Genomic DNA, 18,971 nt, shown 5'->3' on the forward strand with positions numbered 1-18,971 from the left:
GACATCAATTCGAACAAAATTATCTTTTGATACACTTAATATATCAATATAAGATGGGGAAAACATACACGATGCACATTTGCACACAAACCCTGCACACACATTTGAATTTTAACAAGTAAAACTTTATTGGAATGATACATATGTTGCAAAATATTACTTTTTGTATTTTTTTTAATTTAACGTACACTGCGTCCTAAAGGTCTCCGCCAAATTGTACAGGTAAATTAAGACTGAAAAGGCAGAGTTACACCATTTTTCCCGATCAGTACGACAGACTACACCATCACCGTACCTGCATCGGAAAGAAAGTCATGTTGTTGAAAATAGTTTAAAAATATGAAAAAGTAATCACTCTATGTTTTAAAAAGTAATTTTTTGTATGAACGATTAAGGAAACGATACGTATACAAAGGCCAACAGAAAAAGAAAAGCGCAGAAATGCCGATTGCCAGGGAAACGACAGAAGACATGGGCGGGGTATGTGATGAATCCACGCATAAAATAACAATTTAAAAGGGTTACGAGTAAGATACTAAAGGAAAGTGACGACTCGGTGTTGTTCACCGTCGTTGGTCGGTGCTGTAAAGCAGGCCTAACCTTTTTTCCCTTCCACTGAAAGATCCCTCCCCCTCCCTGCACCAAACCAGATCTGACCATTACGGTACGTACAGTAAAGGAGAACGTTGTCCTCGGCCAACAAACTAACGCAGAGAAAAAAATAATGATATACACACACTGGTGCGCGCAGAACTGCGTAGTTGACAAAGACGTGTTTTTTTTCTGTAAACGAGTAAATCGTTTTAAGGTTGTTAAAACTGAGGAGGAAGTCGAGTCACCGTTGGCAGGTCACTGCAACCCACGGAATTATTCGAAAATATTTTTTCGCCAAGTAGTAGATGGACAATACTGGTATGATGATATGAGCGGTTAGCCCGCCTACAAACGTCTTACACGTTCAAAACCCGACACAGTCCAGCACGCGATCAAACCACAGACGAGTTACGATAAAAAGAAACCAGGTGAGACATCGGGCTGATTGCGCCTTTACCCGTGTTATTCTTCGGATCAGAAGAATTAAGATGAATCGGTGAATTAATCCTTACGCAAATCGTCCTGTCAAGAGTGTGGCCAGCCCGGTTCCACCACGCCCACCAGTCATTTAGCCTACTTGCGGATCGGACAACCTTGAGTTTTGTTTCATTAATTGAAATCGGGTTGTTAAAACACTTTTCTTTAAAGAACAGTATTTGACCGGAAGAAGTTGGAAATTTTCTCGCTAGCCCCATGTCTTCGGTTAGTATCATTAACAACACTTAGTGCTTAGACTTCAATTTCTCCGGTGTTTCCAATTGACCTCTTTGACAACGCTAAAAAGGGAAACGGACAAACGGATGGATTTTAGGCTTTAACATGTTGCCTAACAATACCTACAAAACTGTATTTAATTTTAATTAAGACATTCAGGAGTAATTAAGCATACAGTGAAGGCTCAAATCAACAAGTCACAACACTCGTGTCCTGGCTGTTGATACCAATAGCATGTTTTGATATTGAGGAATAAGCTTTTAGCTTAAAAACAGATTTTTTTCTCTCACACCTCAAAAAAAGAAAGTTAAAATTTCATTAGCGTTACTAAGAATGATCATATGCAGGCTGCAATTTAAAATTACCTGGAAATTCCGACCAATTAATTGAAATTAATCCAGGTTGAGGTTTTTTTTTTGGAGATGGGGATTTTAGTTTTATGCCCGATTCACTGACTTTTCTATTGCAGACAAAACGGGACCGTCGCAAACTGGGCCACTCTGTGGCAGCTGCTGCAGACGGGCCGCGTCTGCGGCGCACACACTGCACATGCAGCAGCGGGAGACGCGCCGGGAGCTGGAAACGCGCGTTATCCTGAAGCGGCTTTTCTGCTGTCGGCACTGGGGCATGCGTGCTCGGGTTCGACGGCTGCTGAGCGTTACTCCGACGTGGCGCTCACTGTGCTACAGGCAGTGGGGCGTGTGTGCTGGGATTCGACTGGCAAGTGGGGGTGGGGGGTGGGGGGGGCTAAGCGATCACACAAGGCATCAGCAAACACGGGATTGTTAAGGGGAGTGGTGCAGGCCAAGGGCAGGGGAGCAGGGGGCGGGGGGGGGGGGGGGGGGTCAGCAGTGGGGCAAAGATGTACAAAACCACAGAGACCAAGACAAAGCCCTTCCATGTGCTGGACAACCCCATCCACAATAAAGACCATGATTCAGTACCACAACATAACAACACTGGACTGGAGCCTGCAATGACCAAAAATGCTGTGAACACCCTCCACCCTCCCCCCTCCCCCCCCCCCCCCCCCCCCACCACCCCACCCACCATAAAAAAGGATGTGAAAGGTCAGAGTAATCCCCCATACCGCTCTATAAACACGAGGCGGGGAAGGGGGGGGGGGGTGGTAAAATAAATAAGAAACGTGCGAGAGACAGAAAAAGCAACAGTGCCATCTTCACTCGGAAGTCTCCCCCCCTCTCCTTCAGGTCCTCCTCCTCCCTTAATGGTTGATCTGCATTGCTGCCGGATGGGATTGGCAGACCGAGCTCATCACACCCTCTCTTATCTATCTCTCTCTCTCTCTCTCTCTCTCACTCTCCTTCCTTCCTTCCTTCCTTCCCTCTCTCTCTCTCTCTCTCTCTCCTGCTGGGTTCAGAATTCGGCGAACTCCTTGGCACACTTCTCGGTGAAGGAGACCCGGATTTCCTCTTCCTCGTAGTCGTCAAAGTTGCTGGTGTCACCGGGACCTTTGCACTTAGGGATGAAGGGAGCCTCCACCTGAGACACACACACACGGATGGAGGTATGGCAGGAAAAATGGGATAAATAAAAATTAAGGTAATTAACAGACAGAAATACGCTGTAAAACTAATTTCCCTTTGAAAAATGTTGATTCAGTGATTTCAGACAAAACCACCAACGTGCACACATGGGGCTGTTACAGCCCATGATAACATCATATTCCTGACATCACTACAATCCATGATAACAATATCATACTGACATCACTACAGCCCATGATAACATCATATAACTTACACTACTACAGCCCATGATAACATCATATTCCTTACATCACTACAGCCCATGATAGCAACATCATATTACTTACATCTCTACAGCCCATGATAACAACATCATATTCCTTACATCACCACAGCCCATGATAACAACATCATATTCCTTCCATCACCACAGCCCATGATAACAACATCATATTCCTTACATCACTACCGCCCATGATAACATCATATTCCTTACATCACTAGAGCCCATGATAACAACATCATATTCCTTACATCACTACAGCCCATGATAACAACATCATATTCCTTACATCACTACAGCCCATAACAACATCATACTGACATCACTATAGCCCATAACAACATCATACTGACATCACTATAGCCCATGATAACATTATATTCCTTACATCACTACAGCCCATGATAACAACATCATACTGACATCACTACAATCCACGATAACAATATCATACTGACATCACTACAGCCCATGATAACATCATATAACTTACACTACTACAGCCCATGATAACAACATCATATTCCTTACATCACTACAGCCCATGATAGCAACATCATATTACTTACATCTCTACAGCCCATGATAACAACATCATATTCCTTACATCACCACAGCCCATGATAACAACATCATATTCCTTCCATCACCACAGCCCATGATAACAACATCATATTCCTTCCATCACCACAGCCCATGATAACAACATCATATTCCTTACATCACTACAGCCCATGATAACATCATATTCCTTACATCACTACAGCCCATGATAACATCATATTCCTTACATCACTACAGCCCATGATAACAACATCATATTCCTTACACCACTACAGCCCATAACAACATCATACTGACATCACTATAGCCCATGATAACATTATATTCCTTACATCACTACAGCCCATGATAACAACATCATACTGACATCACTACAATCCACGATTACAATATCTATGACATCACTACAGCCATATAACATCTATTCCTTCATCACCACAGCCCATGATAACAACATCATATTCCTTCCATCACCACAGCCCATGATAGCAACATCATATTCCTTACATCACTACAGCCCATGATAGCAACATCATATTCCTTACATCACTACAGCCCATGATAACAACATCATATTCCTTCCATCACCACAGCCCATGATAACAACATCATATTCCTTACATCACTACAGCCCATGATAACAACATCATACTGACATCACTACAATCCACGATTACAATATCATACTGACATCACTACAGCCCATTATAACATCATATTCCTTCCATCACCACAGCCCATGATAACAACATCATATTCCTTCCATCACCACAGCCCATGATAGCAACATCATATTCCTTACATCACTACAGCCCATGATAGCAACATCATATTCCTTACATCACTACAGCCCATGATAACAACATCATATTCCTTACATCACTACAGCCCATGATAACAACATCATATTCCTTACATCACTACAGCCCATGGGCCTGCTCCCTTGCTCCAATGACAGCAGGGCACGGGGTTCATAACAATAAAAACTCACTGGTATAGTGCCTTTCTCAAACCCCAGTTTGCTGGCTGCCTGGCTTAACCTCTCTGGGCGGCAGTGTAGTATAATGGGCAAGGAGCTGGTCTTGTAACCTAAAGGTCACAGGTTCAATTCCCGGGATAGGACACTGCCGTTGTACCCTTGAGCAAGGTACTTAACCTGAATTTATTCAGTATATATCCAGCTGTATTAATGGATGCTATGTAAAAGTTGTGCAAGTCACTCTGGATAGGAGCTTCTGATAAATGCCTGTAATGTAATGTAAAGTAAACACGCGTATGACCAGAGTTAGACGGTGGCCGGGAACCCCACCCCACCCCACCCCGCTCACCTTCCTCTGGTAGATGGCGATCCAGTCCGTGGTGGAAAACCACTTGTGGCCCTTGATGTCGTTGACCCCGTTCTTCAGGTTCCCGAAGCGCTTGGTCAGGTCCACCTGCAGCAGGTTCCTCAGGAGGTCCTTCAGGTCCGAGCTGAAGTGGGAGGGGAACCGTACCTGCGTAGGCAAGGGCAACCCGTAACGTCTGCGCACTCGGTCGCTACGCACCTGTAACACGTCGTCGGGGCGGAGGGGCGGGACCCACCTTCCCAGAGACGATCTTCTCGTAGATCTGAATAGGCTGGTCGGCGAAGAAGGGGGGGTACCCCGCCGCCATCTCGTATATGAGCACGCCCAAGGCCCACCAATCCACCGCTTTGTTGTAACCCTGCAAAAGTGGCAGGGGCGTAACAGGAAGAGGGGAGAGGGGGATAGAGGGGGAAAAAAAAAAAAAAAAAGAGGGAGAGGCGTAGTAGGAAACGTAAGAGAGGGAAAAGGGCAGTGAGGGAGGGAGGGAGGGGTAGCGAGTGGGAGAGAAAGAAAGAGAGAGATAGAGAGAGGTGAGAACACAGGCAGAGAGACAGGCACACATAGAGGCACACAGACTGAGAAGAAGTGTCCCATGTTAACAGTAGAAGCAGTCGTCAGTATTTAAACAATAATGCCCCCAAGTTCCTCCACTGATGAATTACTGGACAGATTCGTTGCTGTGGGCACACAATTACACTACAGGTGTGTAGTGTGCCAACTAGTACAGGCTCCTGGAGCGGGGCGGGGCGGGGCGGGGCAGCAGACGCTCACCTTGCTCAGGATGATTTCGGGGGCTAGGTATTCCGGAGTGCCACACAGCGTCCAGGTCCTACCCTTCACTCGCTTGGCAAACCCAAAATCTGTTACCTGGGAAACAAGAGAGGCCCGGAGGGGAAGACGACGGTGGGTTAAAAAGAGTCGGCGTCCCCAAACTCACGAGCAGGAGAGTGGATGACGGGCGGGCGGGCGCATTACTGCACGTGACAGCCCAACACGTGACAAGGAGACGCCCGCCAAAATGGCAGCCACGTGGAGGTGAATTCAAGAGCCTGGGAAAGGAAGCACTGCCTAACACACCTGTATGTAGCCCTGCTGGTCGATGAGCAGGTTCTCAGGCTTCAGGTCTCGATAGATGAGGTCCAGAGAGTGCAGGTACTCAAAGGTCAACACAATCTGAGCAGCGTAGAAACGGGCGTGGGGCTCACTGCAAGAGAGGGAGGGAGAGAGAGAGAGCACAAGAGAGAGAGAGAGAGAGCGTGAGAGAGAGAGGGAGAGAGAGAGAGCGTGAGAGAGGGAGAGAGACACACAGAGAGCACAAGACAGAGAGAGAGCACGAGAGAGGGAGAGAGAGCGTATGAGAGGGAGAGAGAGAGACACACAGCGAGCACAAGACGGAGAGAGAGAGAGAGAGAGCACGAGAGAGAGGGAGAGACACACAGAGAGCACAAGACAGGGAGAGAGAGAGAGCACGAGAGAGGGAGAGAGAGGGGGAGAGAAATGGATAAGCACAGGAAGGGGAGAGAATGAGACGTGTGTCATTGTGTGAGAGGACAGCGGGGTGAATGGGGGCTGGTTGTTGGGTTAAATCAGCAGTCAGGGACAGGGTCAGGGGTCAGGGGTCAGTAGCCTACCTGAACCTGCCGATTCTCCGTAGATGTGAGAACATCTCGCCTCCGGGGACATACTCCATCACCATATACAGGTTAGTGTTGTCCTGAGGGAGGCACGCACACACACGTACATTCTCATGGAGCTTTTCTGGCATTTTTATATTTTTATATACTATACTTACAAGCACACACACGTGCACACACACACGCACATGTGCACACACACACACACACACACGCACGCACACACACACGTCACCACGCAGCACACACACACACACACACACGCACGCGCACACACACACACACACGCGCACACGCACACACACACAAGCACGCACACGTGCACACACACACATGCACGCACACGTGCACACATACATGCACGCACACGTGCACACGCACGCTCGCACATGCATGCACACGTGCACACACACATACACACACACGCACACATACACAGCTCATACCTTGAAGGAGTGCTCCACCCGGACCAGGAAAGGGAAGCTGACCGCCTGCAGGATGCGCTTCTCGTTCAGCGTGTGCTCGATCTGTTTCAGCTTCACTACCTGAGGGGGGAGGACGGCCGCGGTCAGCCTGGCCAGGTTTGTGTAAAACTGGGGCCCCGTTTATTCACACAAAAACCACAGAGAAGCACAGTTGCTGTGCATCACCCAGCTGGGTGCCACACACTGGTGGGTGAGGAGAGTTCCCCCGTCATCACTGTAAAGCACTTTGAGTGTGATAAAGGCACTATATATGGCGCTATATACACAAGTCTTCATTATTATCATCACTATAACTATAAGACGTGTGACTTTTGTGACATCTCTCTAGCCCCTCCCCCCAAGCTGTGGCCAATGGCCCCGCCTTCAGAAGCCCAAAACCCACCTTCTGTTTGTCGAGAATTTTCATGGCGTAGTGCTGACCGCTCTCTTTGTGCTTGACCAGCATGACGCGACCGAAAGAGCCGGTTCCCAGGGTCTTTAGCCGCTCAAACTGGTCCAGAGACGCTGTGTTCTGCAGGTGGTGGGGGGGGAGATTAAAACACAGTCGGCACTCAGGGCTAGACAGGGACAAATTCAGAGATTATCCTCACGGTGTTCACATTCACATTACATTCATGCAAGCAGGCAATCTTATCCAGTGTGGCTTCCAGAGTACGAGAGCAGTGGTGCACTTGCCTCCGGGTTGCATGAGCAAAAGTGCCAAACTCGGCTAGCAACGAGACCAGCGAGTGCGTCTGCAACACTAGCGCTGCGCTAACAACACCCGAAATACAGTTCTCACACGTAGAGATGACATCCCTAACAAGCCATAAAAATGAATTATCACATAGGGTAGGAGCAGTAGGGGGGTGGGGAAGGGGATGGGGAGGGGGACAGGACCGCCTCAGCCCATTCCATCATTCGATACACTCTGCAACCTGGAAACTGTGAAGACGAAGCACACTTTCGCAGGCTATGTCCACACCTTTAACTAAGCACATACGTCAAAATCATTGGGGGGGGGGGGGGGGGGAAAGAGAATGAAAAAGAAAAAAGAAAACGGACTGAGTAAACATGTGAATTGATGTATATGGCATGGTGCTCCTAAATGTGGATGGAAAAGGCTGGCATGCACCTGCACAGTATTATCAGGCTTCAGCGGGCGTGGCTACCACAGGCACAGTGCTCACAGCCAGTAGGGGAGCAGGGGCCAAAAACCTGACTCAAATTGGACGTGTGAATTTCCTACCCAAACCTGACGTACATAAATTAATCTTTTAATGATACAGACCCAAACAGAACTGCTGATAACCAGACTTGGACCCAGAACAGACTGGCAGATCCCCAGACCCTTTACAGTGCGAATCTGACCAGGTCTAGACCCAGAGAGATGCATCATGTCACGCACTGAAAAACAAAATCGAGCAAGACCTATGGGAGACAAGGAACATCGAGGTCTACCAAAAACATCAGCAGACCTGGTCTCCTCAGGAGGAGAATTAAAAATCTCCTCCAAGACGACACTGTGATGGACTTCCAAAAAATAGAGACCTGGAAAGTGAGAAATGGCGGGGGGGGGGGTGGACCATTGGAAAGAACTGATCATTTGGTCCATCCCCTAGAGGGACACCTGTGACGCATTTGCTGCTCACTAGGGAAGCAGCCAGAAAAGGGGGGGGGGGGGGGCGAAATGCAGGTGTGCGCAGAGTGACCACGTATCAGTGAGCTCTCCGCTTCCGTCAGGACATGTGTGCGTGTGTGTGCGTGTGAGTGTGCGTGCGTGCGTGTGTGTGCGTGCATGTGTGTGTGTGTGCGTGCGTGTGTGTGTGTGAGTGTGCGTGTGTGCATGCATGTGTGTGTGCGTGCATGTGTGTGTGTGTGTGTGTGTGTGTGAGTGTGCGTGCGAGTGTGCGAGCATGTGTGCGCGTGTGTGTGTGTGTGAGGTTGCGTGCGTGCGTGCATGTGTGTGTGTGTGTGAGTGTGACTGCGTGCGTGCATGTGTGCGCGTGTGTGTGTGTGTGAGTGTGTGTGTGTGTGCATGTGTGTGCATGTGTGTGTGCATGTGTGTGTGTGTGTGCGTGCGTGCGTGTGCGTGTGCATGTGTGTGTGTATGTGTGTGAGAAAGAGTGTGTGTGTGTGTGTGCGCGTGTGTGCGCGTGTGTGCGTGTGTGTGTGTGTGCGTGCGTGTGAGTGTGCGTGCGAGTGCGTGTGTGTGTGTGTGTGTGAGTGTGTGTGCGCGTGTGCGCGCGCGTGTGTGTGTGTGTGTGTGTGCTTACCTGTGCTGGGTTCTCCCACTTCTTCAGGAAGTCCTCTTTGGCTTTTGCGAGGAACTCCTTCACTGTAAAGAACAGACCATCAGTTCAGCCGATTGTGCAAATGGGGTAACAAGCAAAGAGACAGGACATTCCTCCCAGTGCAAACACACACACACACACACACACTTACATACGCACGCTTGCACGCATACATGCTTGAACACACAATGGCACACGCAAAGGATAAGAGAACGATTAATGTGCAGGCCAGGTCGACCGTGACACCCGTGAAATATTACTTTCAAAATGACATTATTCATACGTTAGTTAATTAAAAATAAATCCACTTTTATCTTCTCATCAACGTTCACATAAAAGAGCCCAAGAATAATTACTGGAAGTTCATTTTCCTGCCCGAATGCGCGAGTAAATGGAGATCTGAGTGCAGCGAGCGATTACTTCATACAGAGATCTGGAGTTGTGCAGGGGGAGAAAGAGGATGTTACTTTTCCCAGAACTCACGCCTACATAAACTACTATATACTGCCATTTTTTAGATGCTCTTATCCAGAGCAACCAACAGTACAAACTCAACCACAAAGACCAGGTGCACAGGGACAGTGCCCCACACACGTGGGATTCAAACCTGCAGCCTCAAACCTCACTTACAAGTCTGCCTCCCTAACCACTACACCACACTGCCAAATCAAATGCACATCGATGCTCTCCATTGGTGTACAGTCAGACGCAAACACTGGCGCGCGCAACATATGCACACTAATGCATGCGCATGCACGCTAACGCATGCACACTAGCGCTGGCACATGCGCAGCACTGAAGCATCGTATGCGTCTGAGGGCTCCCAGCAGAGGGAGCGCAGGACGATCGCAGACCTCTGCTCCTCTTCCTCGCTCCTCATCATCCATATCAGGCTTACACTGCAGCACGCTTCCCCAACATAAACACACAAATTCTCACCAAGACACGCACGCGCACACACATGCACACACACGTACACGTACACATACACACGCACACACACACATGCAAACGCACACACGCACACACACACGCGCATACACAGACGAAAGAGCACAGGGCAAAGTTCAAATACGGTCTTGTTTACTTCACTCGCATGGCAGATTAATCCTGGGAGAGATGAGGGTTCCCAGCCTGCTATGGAATCTGCTCCTCCTGACCCACACACTGAACCTGCACCTGACCCACACACTGAACCTGCTCCTGACTAACACTGAACCTATTCATGACCCACACTGAACCTGCTCCTGACTAACACTGAACCTATTCATGACCCACACTGAACCTACTCCTGACCCTGCTCCTGATCCACACTGAACCTGCTCCTGACCCACACTGAACCTGCTCCTGACCCACACACTGAACCTACTCCTGACCCACACACTGAACCTGCTCCTGACCCTCACACTGAACCTGCTCCGGACCCACACACTGAACCTGCTCCTGACCCTCACACTGAACCCGCTCCTGACCCACACACTGAACCTGCTCCTGACCCACACACTGAACCTGCTCCTGACCCACACTGAACCTGCTCCTGACCCACACACTGAACCTGCTCCTGACCCACACACTGAACCTGCTCCTGACCCTCACACTGAACCTGCTCCTGACCCTCACACTGAACCTGCTCCTGACCCTCACACTGAACCTGCTCCTGACCCTCACACTGAATCTGCTCCTGACCCACACACTGAACCTGCTCCTGACCCTCACACTGAACCTGCTCCTGACCCACACACTGAACCTGCTCCTGAGCCTGCTCCTGACCCACACACTGAACCTACTCCTGACCCACACTGAACCTGCTCCTGACCCACACTGAACCTACTCCTGACCCACACACTGAACCTGCTCCTGACCCACACACTGAACCTGCCCCTGACCCACACACTGAACCTGCTCCTGACCCTGCTCCTGACCCACACTGAACCTGCTCCTGACCCACACTGAACCTGCTCCTGACCCTGCTCCTGACCCACACTGAACCTGCTCCTGACCCACACTGAACCTGCTCCTGACCCACACTGAACCTGTACCTGACCCACACACTGAACCTGCCCCTGACCCACACACTGAACCTGCCCCTGACCCACACACTGAACCTGCCCCTGACCCACACACTGAACCTGCCCCTGACCCACACACTGAACCTGCTCCTGACCCACACACTGAACCTGCCCCTGACCCACACACTGAACCTGCTCCTGACCCACACACTGAACCTGCCCCTGACCCACACACTGAACCTGCTCCTGACCCACACACTGAACCTGCTCCTGACCCACACACTGAACCTACTCCTGACCCACACACTGAACCTGCCCCTGACCCACACACTGAACCTGCTCCTGACCCACACACTGAACCTGCTCCTGACCCACACACTGAACCTGCTCCTGACCCTGCTCCTGACCCACACACTGAACCTGCCCCTGACCCACACACTGAACCTGCCCCTGACCCACACACTGAACCTGCTCCTGACCCACACACTGAACCTGCCCCTGACCCACACAGTCTGCTCTGGACCCTCACTACTACATCCACAGAGCGTGCGCACGACAAGCACAGCATACCAAGTCCCCGGCCCACTTTCCCTCCCTACCGCCGCGCATATTACCAACTGACGTCGCGAATCACCCCGCACCACCCTTACCGTCTGCACCGGGCGGGGCCTCCCCTCCCCCTGGGGACTCCTGAGCCTTAACGCCCCCCTCAGCGCCCCCCTCAGCAACCCCCTCAGACATGAGCCCTGCTTCGGCCAGCTGCCTCTTCCTCACTCCCGAGGGCCCATTGCTCCTCTTCACCCCCCCCGATCCGTGCCCCGCGCTCCCCGTTCACCAGCTCCGTAGCCTTTCCCCCTCTCCGACCACCCGTCCTTTACGCTTCCTCTCGTCTCTCCTCCTCCGTTCACCAGTCCTTCAGTTTTCACCCTCTCAAGTTTTAAAGCTCACAGAGTAGGGCTGCGTTCTGCTCCTTCTTAAAACTTTTGGATCGATCCAACCTTCGCTCGCCTTTCTACCAATATTTACGCACCGCTCGCTCTCGCACTCTCTCACTCGCTCTGTGTGTGTGTGTGTGTGTGTGTGTGTGTGTGTGTGGAAGGGGGGGGTGAAGGGCGATCATTTCAATGTCACAAATAATGTCTATGTTGATCTTTGGACAGAGAGAAAACAAGGGAAAGAGGAAGGACAGAGAGAGAGAGAAAGGAACAGAGAAAGGACAGGTCCTTGCTTGGCACCTCTGGTTTCACCAAAAAAAAAAACACACATATATATATACATACATACACTGAACTGGCTCGAGAAAGAGAGCATACTGAACTGGATTGAGTAAAAAGGGGGGTCACATCAAACTGGACGCTGGCAGCACACTGAACCAGAGAGCCCGGCAGCCACAGAGATCCACACGGCGCTGCAATCTGGGCCGTCCCCGGGATAAGTGATTGCACAGCATGGTAATGGACCTTTATTTTTTTCCTCCCAAGAGTGTGCACTGGTTCAACTCACAGTACCAGTGCTGCCGGCCAGCCAACCGCTGTCAGGCACCTCCATGAGGCGCTACGGGACTGGACGAAATTCCTAACGGCAGCGATGCAATGAAAGAGGAAGCCAATAAAACAACAGCAGAGTGACGGCCATGATGACGGCGTTGAAAGGAAAACTGAAAGAGGCGAATTACTGTCGTACCGCACTCTAACGAGGGCAGAGGAGTGCGGAGCAGGGTAAAAACGAAAAGGCCCCCAGAAAACGGGCGTCCCGTTAAGAGGAGATAGGAAGGCCGCCACTCATAAACAGGCTTGTCTTTGTTATGCAAGCGGCCACAAAGTGGACTGGGAACCAGGGAGATATTTATAGCCCACTGTGGAAGCTCCACCTAGAGCGTGTGTCCCAACGCAAGCAACACGTACGCACACGCATGCACACACGTGAGCATGGACGCAAGAACGCATTCACGCACACACGCACGTGCACGCACACACACGCACACGAATGCACACTAGGCACGCACACACATGCACAGACCAAAAAAAAAACAGACACAAACAAGCACACCAGACGCATGTTCTCAGAGAAACTGAGGCTGCAAGCAACTAATGCACAGAATTAAACGTAAGAATTGAACCTAAAACTGTGCTGGTAATGTAATTTGCCGCGGTACTGGCCAAGGAGGGAGGGATCGAGTCGGCAGGACGCCCACGTTTCACGCACCAGCGACCCCCTCGGGTCACTGGGTGGCCCATATTCATCCTGCCTGCACACCCCCCACCCCCAACCCCACCCTCCGCCCCGTCTGCGCAGCTCAACCGCCAGACCGACCGTACAGCTGAAAGGAGCGAGCAGCAGCGGACATCTTGCGTTTCGGAAGGAGAGCCGGTGTTCGCCAGCACCTTCTCAAACTGACAGAGCGCGCAGCCACGAGCTGAGCTCGCCAACACAACCGGACGTTACCCAGAACAGGGGGCGTGGCCGCAACGGGACACACGTACAAATTTAAGGGAGGGGCACATCCACCATGCTGGCGGCACGTCCGATCTCCATCTGAACTGAAGCGGCTGAGCACATCGCAGACAACAGTGAACGGGAGCCTAGGCAGCAAACACCCCATTCACAAAGCCTAGTCAACCAGTGGCCATGAATTTTCTATGAACCTGAGCGGCCCTAGCAACGGGGCTGACGTTGCCAGGGAAAATTTGAAAGCTTGTTTGGAACGGCCGGAAAGTTTCCAGTTGTAGTGTCGAATCAACCAGCGATCTATTTCTCTCGCTAGCGGGCTAGCTAGCCATCTCTCACTGGCAAGGAGGATAAATATAAATAGATACAAATGCACTGCTAGCTAACTAGCAAGCAGACGGATACATCGCTAACTAGCTAGTGACCTCTCGCGCGAGCTATCTTTATCCGTCTCGCTAGCTAGCTAGTTTTAACATAGAAAGTTTCTTTTTCTTCATCAAAAAGGTGTAGCTGGCTGCAAAAAATCACTTAGAGGACACAACGGAAAGCTCTTGCCCAACGCACACCGTAGCAGACTTGAGCAACCCATCAACTGAGTTTCTCGCCGTGTGAACGCCGGGTGAGGAAGAGGAGCAGGTTGCCTGAGAGACGGGCCAAACAACAGCGAGCCATTGAGCAAGAGACTTTCAGGCCGTTGGATTGGAGTGCCTTGGCTGCTGAGCGAGAGGGACGGTTTCGCAATCACCTTCAACTGCACACAATTATTTTTGGTTTACATTGCGGAATAGAATCTTTGAAAGTGGTCCAACCAATGAAATACAGAATGCCACCGTTACTCCGATTGGCAGGAGACCAGAAGCTATGCTAACCAATGGAAAAACATAACAAGAACACATGACCCATCCCATAGGACTATATACATAGGATACAAAGACTCTTTGATCATGAAAACTGCAGTGCTATCTCACAGGGGACCTAACCATGACGTGGCCATAAACCTTGATTCAAAAAAGAACAAGTAATTACAAGCAGAATGAACGCAAACAATTCAATATAAAAATCAACCATGTCACCATCAATGACTAATACTGAACATGATCTTTAAGTGAACAAAAATTCAAAATCTAGGCTATATCATAAAATACTGAAAAAATATAGTTCTATGTACTGGCAATCCCCCTATTGTAGATAAATGAATGGGCCAGTGTGTATATCTTGTAACAAAACAAACATTGCCACACAGGAGTTAGCTAGCACTACATGACAACACATCTCGTATTTGACTACTAAAGATAACCAGCCATTTGTTCAACTAATCACAAGACATTTCATATGTGCTTTGAATGCTAACTGTATGAAAAGCTAGCATTCAAAGCAGAATTTAACAAAGACAGTTTGCTAGCACTAGCATTAGCCAAACGAGCCTCACTATGTAAGCCAGTACACCGTTTCATCAGTGTACAGGCAGCCAGCTGCATATGACTGCGCATGAGATATCCAGCTACTTAATTATGAAATCAATCTTATTAGCTGCACGTTGGATAAATAGTGATTTGCGCTAGCTTGCTAGCTTCTACTAGTAAGCTAATGGTAGCAACAAGTAGCTAGCAACCCCACTCCACTGTGAAAATATTTACCCCTTATGAGTGATATAGTGATATAGGTAGCCATCAATTTGGTATTCAAAAGTATTGCACAATTAACTAGTATATTTCAGCTGCTACAAAATAAGGAACGAACTCATGCACAGAAAAGGCTAATTAGCTTCCCCACCACTAAGCTACTTGGGTCCAATCAGTCAGTAGCCGTGAAGACCTGTAGAATTTTGCTGGCAATGACTTCATCACATGTAGCTAGTTTTGAAGTGCATTTTCAGATCATTTTGTCTAGTATTTCCAATGTAAATTACTTTACTACATGTCTAGACAATCACGTTGAATATTTAACAAAGAACCAGGGACTTTTTTTCTCACTTTGAAAAAAAGGACAGGTTAACTCCCAAGGGTAAAAAAAAAAAAAAAATATATATATATATATATATATATATATATACACACACACATTCTATCTAAATCATGATAAGTTAAATTACATTTGTTAGCCTGCTTAACTTAAACTCCGGCATCTCAGCAGCGAATTCCCATTTTCATGATGCCAAGCCAGTTAGCTACTGACAATTAAAAGTGTGTTGCTTTCATGGTTCACTAAATTTCCAGGTTTTTCAAACCCAGCACAACAAAAATACAGTTAATGTAAACCAACAGAAAGGCTATATGTAATGCCAAATATTATTTCAGTAGCAAGATGGTTGCTTATGTATGCATTTGTTTGTACTGCAGGGACTACAATACATTTACTGGAGGGAATGAGGGAGATGTTGCTGTTGTGGGTTGTGATGGAAGTAACCGTTAAAAGGAAAGGAGCGCCCACAATAAGACCTGGCCTAACCCATGGTGGAAGAGGATAGCAAACGGCCACTCAGCCAATGGCAGAACAGGAGAAAGCCACACACAGAGTGCTGTTTGTTTGGAGAGGCCTCTGTGCATCACATGATGTTCAAGAGACTTGGCAACCTCGGGATTTGGCCCCTGAGGAAAGGCAGAAGCAGCAGACAATCGCACTTCCTCCCGCTTGCACGTCACGCCCGAGTTTTACAGGTTTCCATAACCGGGGGGGGGGGGGGGGATAAGGACCACGACCCGCTCAAACTCCCTGAAGAAGGAACTCTCTCATGTAAACAGCAGCTGGGGCTAAGCAGGCCTTCCTCACCGCTCCTCCTCCTCCTCCTCCACTTCCTTCCACTGAGCCCCCCTCAATAAGCCATCTACTGCTGAGGACAGGTAGAATGCCTGTCAGGTAGAAAACTAGAATAATCACCACAAATCACAGATGCATATGATACTGTGAGAGAACCTCTGTTATCGGTGCCTCTGAGTGGCTTCCCCACCATAGAGCATCCCTGGCTTTATGCCTCCACCGACAGAGCAGTATGCGTTATGTGCACAGGTACGCTCATTCACACAGGTACACTCATTCGCATGGCCACGCACAGGCACAGCTTGCAGGTAAGGACAGCACACACCGTCGTGCACCAGTCTTTTCTGGTGAACGCCGGCAGGTGAGCAGCTGGAAATCCCTACTCTGTCACACCATTCTCCCCAACAGACATCACCTGATCAGCCCAGCCCAGCACCCATCATCATACAGCCATGGGGTCCCCAGCCACCATCATGCCAGCCTAAAAACTGACCAGAGGCAACAGGACCACATTGCCTCCTCCCAGCAGCCAGGGAGGGGTAAAAGGGCCATTCTGGACCTGTCCTAAGAATTCACCAGCAGCCAATTAGGGCTCCATCGCCCCATCCTGAAATCCAGCCTCCAGCCCCCCTCTTCGTGGGGTTAAATTTCCAAAGGGCAAACCTGTGCATGCCTGTCCTCATCTGCAAAGCTGCTCACAAGGTTGTAAAGTCATTAAATGAGACTCCATCAAAAGCCAGACAAATTTGTCTACAAGAACAACGACACAGAGGCACCCCAGTCAGCCACGCTCCACCATTTGTTTTCTGGACAGGTTCAAATTTAAACGCATGCACAGAAACATGAGTAATATAACAGGCTGTACATTCTTTGACATTCACCATCTTCCTCTGACAAACTACCTGAAATATGCCATTTCATAGTACAACAGCAATAACATAATATTGGGAGATATTGTGCGTTGCATTTATCCCTCTCAATCAGTGCATAAATACACGCCATCCAAGCAGAAACCCGAGATCAATGTGTTTGTGTTTTGTTTTTGTTTTTTTTGGGGGGGGGGGGGTTTCAGGTTGCAGGTGCGTGTCCGTGGATTTCCGTCTGATCGCCAAAGCCTTTGATAGGGCAATCAGAAGTACGTTCATGTGACAAGGGCTCAAACAAAAAAAATCAGTTGCATTCCCAACAAACTAGCATTCCGTGTAGCAGGCCAACCACTTCTCACTGTCTTAAGTTACAGACACCGCAGGTCATGAGTAACAATCTTTTAACCCTCACTTCGGTACGAAAACAGGACCGATTATCTATGGACGAGTCACCTAGGACCCATCCAAGTTACACACACACAGTATTTCCGGGCACCTAAAATCACGGTAAACGGTAATTTGGCCATGTACGATATGCTGCCACCTGTGTTTCTAATTTATGTATTAGCCAGCCAGTTAGCAAGATAGATATCAAGCTTGCTTCAAACGCTATGTCACGGTACAAACGTAAAACCATGTAGCTAGGTAGCATACAACCTTGCCTGCTATCCATTTCCTGTCTATACTTGTAGCTTGCTACAGGCTGGCTAATATGGACGGATGTAGCAAACAAGCTAGCTATCTGTCAAATGACAAATAACAGGGGATTAAATACGAAAATACGAATGCAATACATTTGAATTCAGAGTGCATTAGCGATGTTCGGTGTATCGTCAATGTAAGTTATGTGTCCTGGTGTAATCAAGGTATTTATATACACAAATATTCTCACCACTCTCCATCTCGCTGCCTTTCTTAGCGGTGGGCGCGTTGCCCATGATTGCAGGCCGGGAAGGGGATCCCTTGAACTCGGATCACCCTGTCGTCCTCTTCGGGGGTCTTTCTGGTCCGAGGTTTCTGGGGGTGATCTTGAAACTAATCGTTGCTGCTAACTTAAATTCGTTTAGTTTTATTTCCCACTCGCTAATGTTAGTTAGTTTTTCCTAAATTGTTATGGAAAAAAACAGGCCAATACTTCGGGTGTTAGCCAGCTAGCGAGCTCGCTAGCTAGCTTGCTTTCTCCCGCTACCTCTCTGCGGCTATCCTGCTTTCCGGGACGAGTCCAGTGCGGTGAACCCGGTCCGGATCTCCTATCCTAGCCTGTCCCTCCTCGCAGCCCCCGCCGAGGCCCCCTCGGCTCTCCGCTTTTTTCGAGAACTAGAACCCTGTTCGGGCTGCTTCTTGTGACCGCTGCTCCAAACTGGTCACACCCCCTTCCTGTCCCAACCCCGGTTCCGATGCCCTGTCTGAATCCAGTACCGATTACAAATTGCCCAAATCAGCAGCCCCCCCATTAATCCTCAGACTCAGGGCTGAAGGAACTCCAGCCTTACGAAGAATCCGCCTCC

At 49.1% G+C, this 18,971-nt stretch overlaps 1 protein-coding gene across 3 annotated transcripts; it reads right to left on the reverse strand.

Annotated features, from left to right (window-relative positions):
* Positions 1-103: 103 nt before the first annotated feature.
* LOC135243560 (cAMP-dependent protein kinase catalytic subunit alpha) lies at positions 104-18,971 on the reverse strand. 3 transcript variants are annotated; one of them, XM_064315490.1, is made up of 10 exons: positions 18,356-18,971; positions 9,366-9,427; positions 7,493-7,621; positions 7,072-7,170; positions 6,623-6,705; positions 6,069-6,195; positions 5,763-5,858; positions 5,227-5,349; positions 4,974-5,138; positions 104-2,811 (listed from the first exon to the last, which is right to left on the reverse strand). In XM_064315490.1, the coding sequence occupies exons 1-10, from the start codon at positions 18,399-18,401 to the stop codon at positions 2,686-2,688; spliced, it is 1,056 nt and encodes a 351-aa protein (XP_064171560.1). In that variant the 5' UTR covers positions 18,402-18,971; the 3' UTR covers positions 104-2,685. The 3 variants fall into 3 exon arrangements, with proteins under 3 accessions (XP_064171560.1, XP_064171558.1, XP_064171559.1); XM_064315488.1 differs by lacking the exon at positions 18,356-18,971 and adding an exon at positions 12,043-12,148; XM_064315489.1 differs by lacking the exon at positions 18,356-18,971 and adding an exon at positions 12,043-12,148 and having other exon boundaries at positions 7,072-7,166; positions 7,489-7,621.

This window comes from Anguilla rostrata, chromosome 17 (genome assembly GCF_018555375.3).
Source record: "Anguilla rostrata isolate EN2019 chromosome 17, ASM1855537v3, whole genome shotgun sequence".
Taxonomy (NCBI): Eukaryota; Metazoa; Chordata; class Actinopteri; order Anguilliformes; family Anguillidae; genus Anguilla; species Anguilla rostrata.